At 33.1% G+C, this 14,054-nt stretch overlaps 1 protein-coding gene across 1 annotated transcript in view; it reads right to left on the reverse strand.

The window, feature by feature from the left end:
* Positions 1 to 7,016, reverse strand: part of LOC134535885 (structural maintenance of chromosomes protein 3) — a 65,043-nt gene extending 58,027 nt beyond the window's left edge. Inside the window, exons 1-3 of the mRNA XM_063375233.1 lie at positions 6,872 to 7,016; positions 3,526 to 3,601; positions 2,034 to 2,072 (exon numbers count right to left, since the gene is read on the reverse strand). Coding sequence (XP_063231303.1) covers positions 2,034 to 2,072; positions 3,526 to 3,601; positions 6,872 to 6,886 — 130 coding nt within the window. The 5' untranslated portion in view covers positions 6,887 to 7,016. The remainder of the gene's footprint in view (positions 1 to 2,033; positions 2,073 to 3,525; positions 3,602 to 6,871) is intronic.
* Between the last annotated feature and the right edge of the window lie 7,038 nt (positions 7,017 to 14,054).

Consider the following 14,054-nt stretch of genomic DNA (forward strand, 5'->3'; position numbering starts at 1 on the left):
CCAGCTCTGCACCTGCACGTGTCCTGGCCAATGTCACGTTCGCAACAATACTGTAGTACATTATTTTGATCTATCTCGTAGGGTTCAGCCAGCATTTGAATGTAAGCACAAAAAAAATGTGTTTATTTATGACATCACATTAGAAACCTCTAAAATAATCAGTGTTTCTCTACTATATTATGCATGTATTATACATATAAACCTTCCTCTTGAATCACTCTATCTATTAAAAAAACTGCATCAAAATCCGTTGCGTAGTTTTACAGATCTAAGGATACATAGGGGCAGACAGACAGCGGGAAGCGACTTTGTTTTATACTATGTGTCTATGTAGTGAAGCGAAAATCTGTAAAACTTGGCAGCTCTGCGTTGCTAACAGAGTGTAGGTTGGTTGCTGAATATGCTAAAGCAGACTCTAAAGTCAGTTTCAAGCTGAGATTACAGAACAGAGTAAATGGCGAACACTGTTGCCAGATTGATACTACTCGTGGTGCTAAAATTTTAAGTCTTATTTTGTATCCCATCATTAATCACAACAGGGAAGTTTCAATACGTATTAATTATACTATTTCTTGATTTTTTCTAAGGCCATAAAATAGTATCTACTGATAGTATTATTACAGTTGTAGTTATTCTGGCATTAAAAGTAATTAAATGCTAAACATCAATTATAAGGGACAAGAATGTAGGGTGAATTGCGATAAAACTGGAATAACACCGAAATGCATGTCAGAAAACCGCATAACACCACAATGCAAGTTAACACACCATATAGCAAAAAAAATGCAAGTTATATAATGGAATTAAGTAGCATTTAAACAAAACTTATTCAAATTATATATTAAAAAAAAAATCTTGAAGATTATAACTCAAGGAATGTCGTCATTTCCGGACGAAAAATTCTACCAAGTAAATGGCTCGGAAAAATTAATTTAATTTAAGCTCTTGCTGAATCAATTGTAAACCATAAATGCTAGCTAATTTATTCTTATTGTTCTGAATGTATCTGTTCCAGACCAATTCTTTAAAAATTATTATACCGTAAAAATGCAGCATATAAATTTTACCCCAATTTTGGTGGAGTAAGTATTACAAAACAGCTTTTATAAAAACTAAAACCATAAATTCTTGTCTCTACCACTTATTATTTCACAGAAGAAACTATCGGTAACACTGACATTACTAATAATAACAATCATTCCATGAAAGTATATTCTGAAAATAGCCAAACTTCCTAAAATTAAATTATGTAAACAAAATGTAAAAAAAGAAAAGAAAAAAAAAGAAGAAAGTAACAGAATTCTGCGAACTGTAAAAGGTACTAAAATTCCTCAAGTTCTTTTATTTTTTTAAAAATCTAAATGTAGGAATTTAGTAAAACAAATCCATCTCTTTGAAAAACCAAAGCCAGTCAGTTTATTTGGTAAGTTTATATTTTTGTGTTGAAATCATTCAGTGAAGTCCAACAACTACAATAATAATCCCTTCAGTATTTCCCATTATCTTGTAACCGTTCATATTCGCCATTGCTGGGAGGTATAAACTTACAAACCACTTACAAAGATGTAATAACTTTTTTTAATAACATGATATTAAGCTGTTTGGTGTTTGAAATGTTTGGGAAAAAAAATTAAAACTAGTAAACTAAAATTTACATTCAGCTTATATTCAACAAGTTGTACATAACAAAGTATTTTTAATCACAGTAATATTACATCCATCGATGAGCATAAATTTCACCTACGTTACTTTGGAATGCACAGAAAAACTTGTCGTGGTTACAAACAACCATATAGACCATATGCAAAAGAGCATATTTATATTATTTCTCTTATATGCTAGTGTATGACAGCAAAGTACAAAGTACGAATTGTAAAAAAGCGAAGGGTTGAATTCAACAGTTAAAGATTGAATGAATGACTGAATGAACAGATAGGTGGATGAATAAATGAATGACTGAAGAAATAAATAAATTGTGTACCTGTAATAAAGACTTTTTTTTAAATTCTGAAATTAATATTTTTCACACTTACCATAAAAGAAGTTACTTTTTCCAGAACCATTTCGCCCCACTGCAAACAAAAATTGTAAATTATGAGCTTCACAAGCACAATAAATAATTCTTACTAAAAAGAAGACAGCATAACAATTCTTCTAAAGGTGTAAGCAGAGAGAAAAAAAAATTTCATTAGTAGGAAACCTTTTAGCACAATTTTAAGTTAATCCATTACAAGTCATAAAAAAAAAAGCTGCTGTGTGCATAAATGGAGTCTCGTATTTTAAGTATACATTCGAATGGTATTAACTATAAAAAGGCATTATGTACAAGATATAGGAAATTATTTATAAGCAGCATAGAAATTTGTGGGCTAGTGTTAAATCACAATTTGATAATAATGGTATCCGAATGATTTATAAAAACAACACATTAGTGAGATGATGAGACAATGATACACCGATAAATATATTTTAACTAAACAGAACTTTATAACTAAGGTGTCAACACAGAAATTACTGCCTAGCCATATTTGTTTCACACAACATACAGTAATTATAACATTATAAGTAATCAGTATTGGCTGATTTAAATCACATTGGTTTAAACTACGAAAGTGATTTTTTTAAAAAAAAATTTAATAATGTATTTTTAAATAGAATACCGTAAATTTTTTTTAATGAAAGGTATAATTCCACTCAAATAACAAAAGTTTGCTAATTAATGTTTCTTGTGATTTACAGGAACAAAAAATTATATACTAATCAAGATATTATCATTTAAATTAAGTGAATAAAATGAAAATTATACTCAGCTAAATACTCCTTTGAAATTAAATTAGTGAATTGTAGCCAAATTGTAAAAAAAAGAGGAAATAAATAAATTTATTATTTAAAAAAAATCTTATTCTGTGGGAAATCCTTTCTGTGGTTAAGTCCCAGTCACATGTGCAGATTTGCTGGACTTCAGTTCTTTGATGTTACAACTTTTCTGGTTCAACATGAATAGCAGAAAGCGGGATGTTGTATGGTGTTGTATGGAGTTGTATGGCTTTCATTTGATCATAGTGAGAACCAAAATAACTAATACGATAAAAAGAAAGCTGGTTTAAACCAAAACCCCGGTTTGATTAAAAAAAGGTGGTTTGATTTATTTTTAAAAAAAGTTTTTATTTTCTAAAACTGCTTTGTAACTTGCATTACAAATACTTGCAGAGTTAGAAAAACGTAAAAAAAAAAAAAAAAAAACCAACCTATATTTTTGGGTTTTAATCAAGTTTTTTAAGGTTTAAACTAGATTTTTTTTCCATTACGTCATTTATTTTAGCAAATTAGATACGTCTCATTGAGTGGCTTGAATTATACACAACAAGGATGTTGCAAATGAAAAAGATTAGATACACACTAAACTATGAAAAAACAAAGTTTTGTATTAAAAAGCCAGAGGACGAGAAATTATGTCACAAGCCAGAGAACGAGGTAATGAGAACACACACACAATCGAAAGAAAACTTGCTTAATTATTCTCACCAACAACATTATGCCGAGGGTCGAAAGGCTCAACAACAGTTTGCTCCCTGTAACTTTTGAAGCCTTGTATGATAACCTGTAAAAGATTAAAAAATTATAAGAACAAAATGTGTAACTTTTATTAACAACACATGTTGGTGTGGTCATTGCAGGGTGTCTACATATACCTGGTGAACCAATTCCAGAATTTCAAATATTTTACAACTACTGTTAGTTCCATACAGAAGAAGAAAATTAAAAATAACATTAAAAAGATCTGCTATACGGAGAAATGTGACAACTTTTTATTTTAGGAAGTTGAAACTAAAATCTCTTCACAGATTATATAGTTTCCATATGATTTAAGTGAACAGTCTCCAACTATTTATATTTGATCTGTGACTATAAACTGAAGAGAGGCATCGAAAATCAAAATTAAAGTTAGCAAAAGGCTGCTAGAAAATAAGAGCAACTGTTTATTTGGAGGCTTTTTCATGATTTTCAATACCTCTAGACATCTTGCATTACAATAATTGATTGTCTTCTACCTCTGAGAACAGTGTTTTCTACCATCACTGGGAGTACATATCATTAAGACATTTCCATAATACAGAGTTTTTAAAATAAATTATAATGGATTTGATATTAAACCAACATAATAAAGGAGTGTAATATTTTTTGTCATTCGACCTTTGTTATTTCCACCCCTTGCGGTAATGGTTGGTACCTAGTATAAAAATTTATTTTAGACAAAAGTTTAGATAATACAAAAAAAATGTTTAAAGTAAATATGAACGGATTCAATAGTGTACATGTTACGTAGTTATATGCTATGTAGTTTTTAACCTCTGATTTTTCAACTCTTATCAAAAACTGTTTAAGACAAATTTTTAGAAAATTATTCTATGGTTTAAAACCAATTTGAATGCATTTGATGGTGTGCCTACTAAGGGATTTAAGAACTTTTTTTTTATCTTCCAACCCCCTTTTTTTCCACCCCTTGCATTAATGGTTTTTCATATGAAAAGCATTTCATAAGAAAGTTGTAGATATTTGTCAATATTTTACAATATAAAGTACAGATTTGATAGTGTACCTGGTATGTAAGTTGTGAGTTTTTTCAACCCCTACCAAAACTCAAGACAGAGGCTACCACATTAAAGCCATTGCTACACAGAAAGCTACGCGATGTTCGCTGCACCCGGTGGCCAGACAGATCAGTCTAGTTTGCGATGTTGGAGAGAAGCATGCCATGGGATTCAAGTGAATATTCCGACGATAATATTCTGCTGACTCTCACAGTAGGTAAATGTAAAAATAAATGGGTTTATGAAGTCATTCTACAAACAAAAGAATTTTAACTATTTCATCATTTTATGTAGCAGATGCTTATGAAGACGAAACCAAATTTATGGATCATTTCAGAATATATACAAGTCAGATTGATAGCATTCCTTTGGAATCAAATCCCAGGCATTGTCCTGCATATCCTGCCTTCTATATTCTTCCATGAATTTATTCCATAAACATGGATATTTTCGTAATCCTTTGATAAACTTTGCCGTCGACATGACTTTTTAAAGCACAATACAGAGAAAAATTAAACTTTATTAAAAGCAAACTCAGAAGTACTGTATGATTCCGCAAGAAAACAGATGTTTTCGCTATTATGTGCGTGCGCGAAGTCAGTGGTGTTTAGAAAAATAGCAGAAAACCAAACACCCGACGACGTCGCCAGGATTACCAACATAGCGAACATAGCTTTGGGTGGCCAGTGACACCTGAGATGCAGTTTATTTTACTCGCGTAGTGAACATAGCGAGAATAGCACCCTGTGTGGCAGTAGCTAAACAGGACATCACTACTCAAATGCTAGAAGAATTCAATGATAATTAAGGCTAAACATCTCGTTGGCATATTGGTCATTAAAGGCAAAGAGGAATCACAAGATGATATCGGAACATTGGCAGAATAAATGGGTGGGGGCAATGTTGGGCCCCAAGATAAACCCACCGGCTCACTGAGACGTTCACCACGTTTCACACTTGTGGAAAATCAGGGTTCCAACCCGCATGGAATCAACTCCAAGTGGACTCGAACCCTGATTTTTTGATTGGTATCAACTAAATTGACAGCTTTGTTGAATCGCTACCTCAAAGGACATGAATAATCAAAGGCTTGTGGTAATAGTTAATGCTGATTGTATGTGAGGAAAATTGTTTAACACAAGGGCTCACTATTTTAAGAGACTTTAATGATACAGCAATTTGCCTTTTGTGTGTTGATGTTAATTAGCTGTTTTTTTATATAAGAATATTAGATAACAATTTATTAAAAAAAATTCTGTCTCTCTTGGCTTGTCATCATTCAAAAATTGTGGTTTCTAGCTCAGATTTCATGTATGTATATTTTTTTACCTTTTTAATTGTAAATTTTAACCTTCCCAATGCAGGAACGGAGTGAGAAGGCAGCACACCAGTCTACCTGCAGCATTTTATTTTTTGTTCGAAAAACTCAAAATAAACAACAAAATGAACAAATGAATAAAATGCAACTGGTGTACAGGTGTGTCCTCTGTGCTCATGATCATTGTGCTACAGGGAGTGGTACACTTCTAAGCACTATCAAGAAACATAAGCAGCATCTACAAATCCCATTTTCAGCATCCTCTCCCCCTTTTTTCATAGACCGAAAACTCCATAATTATTATATGAGTTTATGAGACTGAACCTTTAGTTTATCAACATATTTCTGGTAGCAACCAAGGATCAATCACTAACCGTAGCAAATATATGTTTTTTGATATATAGTAGAATTAACAAGTGTATATATTTTTTTAATTACAGCATGTAAACATAAGTGCAATTTATTATTTTGATATTTTAATTGGATATATGACGTACTGAAATGCCTTCATCTTACAATAAACCACCTTTGGTTCAACGAATTTTAAATTATGAGTGTTATGATGAAATACACAATGCAACAATCCTGTTTCATGGCACTGTCTACCGTCAACCATGCGCTGTGTATGATTTTATAGTCAAAATGTATACTGTCATGAATAAACTATCTGAAATTACGAAAAAATAACTTCAGTTTTAATAGTGCAATGCCCAGTATTTACGTTCACTTTTGTTATTCATGTTAACGAACGAAATGGATAGATGGTTAACAATCACTTCGTTCTACAATCTAAATAAACAAGAAATAACTTATAATTGTTAAATCCACCAAATAATCACAGTTTGCTATCATTTATTGTCGGAAAAAATATCAGGAGGCATTCTTCAATAGGTTAGGAACAAATCAACTGTAGTATTTATTCACAGACTCATCAAAAAATGCAGGGGAGAATATGACTTACCTGTTTAATATACATTATAAATTATTAAGTACAAAATTATTTGAATTTCCATGTGCAAATTCTGAAAGTTTTAATAATATTTACTATACAATACTTTGCGCAAACCAAAACAATCAACGGTTAACACTGAAGTCAAATTGGAGACAGTTTTCATTTCAACAATAAGAACTAAAAAAGCACATTTACTCATGAAAATCCTGCTGGAATTTTTTGTTTGTTTTAAATTTTACCATATTTAGTACACTAATCAATGATTTCCTTTAGAAATATTTATTTTATATTTAGTCCTGAAAACAATCACAAAAAAAAGGCGGGAAACAAAGTGTACTTTTAAGGTACGTTCCGAACTCCGAAATGACACGTACGCATAAGGGCCCGTCTACAATAGTCCAATCCTGTGGGAGGTACGTGTCCTTAGACTAATGTGAATACCGTAATAGTGTCGTATGGAAAACAGCCATGTTTACAATTGCATTGTCCGGTGGCCGAATCGGGAAGCCTACAACTCACGTAGTTTCGGTTCCCTGCAAGAATTTCCGAAGATTTCCGAAGTTTTGAGTTTTGGTATTAACGCCACTTCAGCCGCTAAATCAGAAGTTTCCAATGAAAACAAGCATGTTGTGACTGACCTAACCTAACCTAACCCTTCGATTTTTTTAATTTCAATTTTTGAGAGAAATCCGAAGTTGCACGAACGTGGTAGGGAACCGAAACTACATGAGTTGTAGGCTACCGGGCCGAATCACGGTCCGAATGTACTGATTTCTAAAATAGTCACCAGAGCGCAGTAAATACAGAGAGTCAAAATAAATCATGTTTTGTAGATGTGTACGTAGTATTCAATATTTAGTTAACTTGTGAAATTTGTGGTTGTTCAAAAATATTTATATGTATTCTGTAAAGGAAAAGTAAATGCTAATAAATGTACGGGAAACGGAAACAAAAAATGTCACTATAGTTCATTCTTCATGCTACCAAAGGATACATGGTGGGAATAATTTTTTTCAAATAGACCAATGTATCTGGAATAGGGAGATTCGGGCCATCGCCCATACTAAGAATGACGTCAGAGGATCACGGGGGCCAATCAGTGATCAGTGTCGGTCGGACACAGGTTAGGACATTACAATTGTATACGGGCCTTAAGAGACATATCTTTTTTTCAACAATGCAGACTACAAAAAAAAAACAATATTGATATAGACAACTGTGATATAGACTGAACTGTTAACATCAGATTTTGCTAGTATTGTCACATGCGTTTGTTTACAAATATTACTACAATAATATGTTAAAATTAAAGAATATAAAGTAATAATTAGATATTAATGAAATATCAATAACCGAATGCACATTTAAACTTGGACAAACAAAAGAATTTCAAAAATTTTTTTTAGAACAAAATAGAAAACATGCCAACACTTTTCTGTAGAGCGGACGATTCTAAGACGAAAATCCATTTTGGTGAAATAGCGTTCAACCCATAGTTTGGCAGGAAACGACATTTATAAAAAAAAATTCATATTTTAGAAACTATATGAATGAACATTCGTCAACGTTTAAATATACAGCGGACGATTCTAAGACGTAAGTGGACCTCGGTGCATAGAAGTTTATATGATTCATGCCGAGGTTTCACATCGAAAAATAAACTGTGTCCTTGTTACATTTAAACTTTTGCACTCGGTTGCAACAATGAATCTCAGAAGCAACGAATTTTGTTTCTTAGCGAGCAACTACTGAATAAAATCTGGTATAAAGGCCCGCTGGTATAAATTCTGCTGTTAATCGGACATTTGTAAAATTTGTATCTGCGCGATATATTACAAGAACTGAAAATACTTAAGTAAAATTCTAGACATCGAAAAACGTATATTATTGTTCTATATTTACTATATATGTTTAGAACAGAAGAATTTGTCCTTTAATATATTTTGATAAATATATTTTACAAATTTTCAGTCATTAGTGATATCACATAATGGCCGAAATAAAATTGTCCAAGAGTTTGCTCTGTATTAGACGTTCCTGATTCCGTGGCAAAACAAGTATTGTAAAAGACAATTCACCCCTGCTTTTAAGAATATGCAACAATCATGGTAACTTTTCTCGTGAGAAGTTGAAAGTTGGTGGGAAAATTTTATTGTGTCCCCTGAATTATACGATTGCTTTTTCTGGTGGTCTTGAGAAAAGGGGGTGGCCAAGTCTGCAAGATTACATGCTAAGTGTGTGAAGCAGTTTATTTATTTTTCCTTCAGCCAATCGTAGCACAATTTTGGTTAAACGCCCATTACCATTGGCTGAAGTGTAGTGGTTGCATAGTGGAAACAGTGACTGTTTTTAACGCGCTTATATTAGCTTCACATGTACTAACTAACTAACTAACGAACTATGAAAACAAATCTTGGAAGTCGATTTTAACCTACTTATAATTGTCGAATAGATTCGAAACTTTGCAAGTATATGTAACCCGGATGAAAATCCAGTAAGTTGGTACCCTCGAACTGATATGATTCCGGAGCCAGGAGGTGGATAGTGAAACTCTTCAACTTTTTAGTTTATAATCATTGATAAAAGTTATTTATTTTGTTTTTAAACTATAATCTATTATTAACCACATAGATTCTAATTCATACTTATTAACCATCATCTGACGTTATCAAGCACCATTCCCGAAATGTTTTGGACGGAACAATATTGCGATGGCGGGTTAAAAAGTAGCTTAAACTAAGTCACCGCATGCCGTCTTCTGACATGTCGAGTGGCCAGCGTTGAGAGGTCAATAAGTTTTAAGTTATACTTAAAAAAATACGATATTTAACTTACAACTAGGCCAATTTTCAACATAAAACAGAAGATAGCAGTTGATCTAGTGATATAAATATATTCTATGGGTTCACTTCATTGCAAGTTAAAATTTTTTAAACATCGATCATCGATGGGATGACTGATGAGTAATACACTTATGTCTTTTAAATGGGCCAATTAATCATTAAATTTAATTGCAGCTCAGTGAAACTGATAATAATAATACATACCTGCAACTAATGTATGATTTGACCAGTTAGTTTTTTTCTGTGTCACAAAGCTATTTGTTTGTTCCATACATAACAGGTCACGTGACCAATGTATGACAAAATTAATAAAAAAACACATTTACCATTCATGACGCATGTCCTTGAACAGAAAAAAATATAACATATTCTGTCGCCCACTCTTGTACGTGCCATTGACGTGTGTGTAAAGTGAGATGAACGAAAGAACAACGCAAGAATCTGGGATTGGACTGAACCCTACATGAGTTGTACGTTAATTCTCAACAGTGTGAGCGAGTGAATATAACTTATCTGTTATTTGAATGCAAGCACGAAACATTTTCCTGCAACAGTCGTTCGATAGCAATTTTATACCAGCCATTTGACTTGCTCTGTGTTAAAAGTAAAAAAAAAAAAAAACAATCATCCATCTGACATTTATAAAATATACTGTAAAAATACAATGATCCACCTTAGTTTTATTTATTTCGTGAAGGCGTTAAAATCTTGAAGGTTTTGCGTGCTACAAATAAATATTTGAAACCATAGCTTCTTTCTAATTTGTATGTGAGTTCAAAAATATCAGACGTGATCTACATAATTTGGACGTAAAGCTGTTTAAACCTTTTAGGCGCTGTTTACAATACCTTAGCAAAGCGATTAACTTTAAAAGAACTACACCACGCAATAGCCACCAACCAGCATTGCATTTATTCCAATTGGTTTTCTTTAGCCATACTCCAAACAATTGTTGAAAATTCAACTCAACCAGTTTATTATGCAAAAGATGATATATATATATATATATATATTTCAGTTTGTTGATTCCATGGAAAATTCTATTCCTTGAATGTCCAGTCGTCGAGTCACAAACCAGAATGTTGGGGAGGACAATATTGTTTCACGTCACTCGAACAAAGATTTTCCTATCCAGGCGGCAACCCTTCGAAGCTAGCGAGTAGTTAACCCCGCTGGACACTGCAGCTTCGCGTGATGCCTATCCTTCAATCAGCCAGGGGAAAGCGACGTGACGTAATGCTCTACCGTACTTTCGGCATTGCATCGGGGAAGCATGATAGCAATGCACTGCTCCTACCTGACTTAGAAAAATACGTTCAACTACGAAACAAAATAAAAGTAGATGTGACGTTATTACTATTTGTATATCATAGCCAAGCGAGCCCATGTCACAATTGGAAAACTTTACAAAGGAAAAAAAAAACTGTTCTTTGAATTATACTGTTTTTTTTTCCTCTCCATAAATCTAAACAAGCGTGTGGTCAGCAATTATAAAGCTATGATTGATTTCTTCCAAATGGGGACATTTATACAACAGAACTGGACTTACGTTTGTCTGGCTCGACTAAAAATTCGTTGTCAGGTTCTTACAATTCTCAATAAAAGTTATAAAAAATCTTTTCGAGTGCTTTATCATAGAATACGATAGAAAACGAATTCCTAATAAATAATCTGCAATAAAACAAAATATACAAAATTTTACCTTACACTCGTTTGGCTCTGAGGTACAGATATTACAAGATGATATACAAAAAAAAATTGAGATAAATTTTGGTTTATAGAAATAGCCTAGGCACTGATTGTTTGTTTACTTGTTTTCAAAGGTTGTTTGCGACTAATCATTAAGCTTTCAAGTTGAAACATTTAGGTGATTCATTTCCAAGTATGAATTAGTTGACAATAACCATTACATAACACACAATGGAATGCATTTTAATACATATTTGTAAGTGGTTTTTGTGTGTTCTAAATAGAATGGAATAAAAATAAAATACATTTGGTAAAGCCTACAGGCGCATGAATATTTCTACGATCCTATTTCTTTTGTATCTTTCTGGAAACTTTTATAACATTATGGAAACTTCTATAACATTCTGGAAACTTCTATAACATTCTGGAAACTTCTAGAACACTATAGAAACCTATTGTGCATACAAATCTGAACGTTCACAAATGTTACAAAATGATAGATTGAACTTTTTTTTCATTTTCATTTTTCATGAAGCGAATATTTTTAGAATGTTTTCTATTCGATTCATCCAGCGATTTTGCAGATTATTAGAAAAATCTCGATTTGAATGACATGACGATGAACTTGAACTTGGCCTCGCGCAAGTAGGTATGATTTTTTTTCTGTGCTGCTACTGAAAGCTCTTTATGAAGATAACGTGCCCATTATTTTCTAATCCTAAGGCGGCTAAGCACAAAGTACCTGTCCGTATTGTGAAGTTATTAGCCACAACGATAATATTGGTGACAGATGAGAGCAAAGATTTCAGTTTTAAAAAAGAGTGTGCGTGCAGTCCAAGCGCGACGGGAGTGAAACTTCTTGCTTATTGGATATATTTAAATTCAATTACATTATAAATAATAATATTTTAATTAAAATTAAAATTATATTTTTTATTGAACAAGAGGTAATTATTGAGAATAGTAAGGATGCTGGTATGATCTCAAATGAAAATAGGTACAGATAGATCAATTATTAGTATTTATTTAATTTAACGAGAGATAAAACAGTAAGAATGCGAGTATTATGTCTAATGAAAAAAAAATTTAAAGTTAATGTTTTCAAATATATTTTACAAGAAATTCGTTATTTTATTTGACAAAAACATGAATCAAATATGCAAATTAGCTTCTCATTTTTATAAATCATTATCCGCAGAATTATTATTGTCTATCATAAATTGGCTTATGATAGCTAAAATACGACATAAACATTTGGGATTTAATACGTTCTAAATTCTCAGAAAAATACAGCATCAATTGTTATACCCGACCTGATAGTTGTGGTAAAATACAAAAATAAATAACTCTTTTCCACACGAATAAATAAATCGTAGATACTTAAAAAAAAGAAGTAATATTGTATCTTCAGTTGTTAGCCGTTACGAAAATTGAGGAGTAGACAAACATAAGCAGTGTTACGAGAATTCCGTAGCATCACTGCTGCGTCATTTTGACCTCTCCCCTGCCGTCTCCCTACCGGCCGTTACAACTAGCATATAGCGTGCTCTACGCTCCTCTGCTGTCTTCCCATTCGACCGCTAGTGCATGCGTTGGAGTGGCGTCGCCGCTGACGCACTCTCCTCCTCTGCCGGTTCCCTCACCGTTTACCTTACTATTCCCCTCGTGCGATCGGAATTTTCTTAACGCTCGAATATTGTAACCTCCACAGCAAAGAAGTTTCACTTAAAAAAAAAACACATGTTTGTAACATTGAAAGTTTTGTGAGTAGCACCTAGAGAATTTTCTGTTGTAAACTTATAACGTGTCACTTTTTAAGCAGCTAGTTAGTTAAAATAATAATCATGAAGCATGTTAGGCCAGTATCTTAGGCACCTCTCTCACTACCAAAACTAGATATTTTACGATCGCAAATTGCAGCGAAAATGATTGAAAGGCCAGAATTACAATGTCCCGTCACCTCTGTCCGACATTCATCACTCTTTCTTCGTGCGACGTCACGGAACTAGCCAAGCGATCTACAGGATGACTCTATCCGTCCGTAAGAATATATTCCCAAATCAGTGCTGCTAACAATCCATGTTTTCTATCTCGGAGGTTTATCTCGATGTTGTTTAGTTATTTATTTTCATGTTCCTGTACATATCGTTGTAGTAAATTCTCGGAAAAATTCAATATTCGATTTGTTAAACTCTTGACGGTTGGACAAATGTATTTTTTTTTTCGGGCTCTCTGATTGGCTGCACGTCTGGCGATTCGCGAACGTATGACGGACGGAGGCGACGGGCTTCAGTTAAACCTAACCTCACCTTTTTCCACAAGCGCAGCCATGGAAGGGACGTTAGCTAAGAATGTAACTCAGGCCGCGCTCGCACGGCGCTTCGAGACACTTCGTCGGAACATGTTCGACTCAGCAACTGGTTACACGTATTCTGAACATGGTCCCATTAAAACTAAACTTAATGTTTTTTGCAAGTACCATAGCGAGTCGTGTAGCAGCAGGTAAATAAAATAATATACATGAAATGTTTGGATGTGAGTAATTTAATAGCAATGCAGAATAATTTAGTGGTGTTATAACTTTAAGCATGCAATTGAACACTCCTCCTAAATAACACCGAAAATCGAACATAAACTTTTGTTGTGTCGAAAATCGAAAC

This window comes from Bacillus rossius, chromosome 10 (genome assembly GCF_032445375.1).
Source record: "Bacillus rossius redtenbacheri isolate Brsri chromosome 10, Brsri_v3, whole genome shotgun sequence".
NCBI lineage: Eukaryota > Metazoa > Arthropoda > Insecta > Phasmatodea > Bacillidae > Bacillus > Bacillus rossius.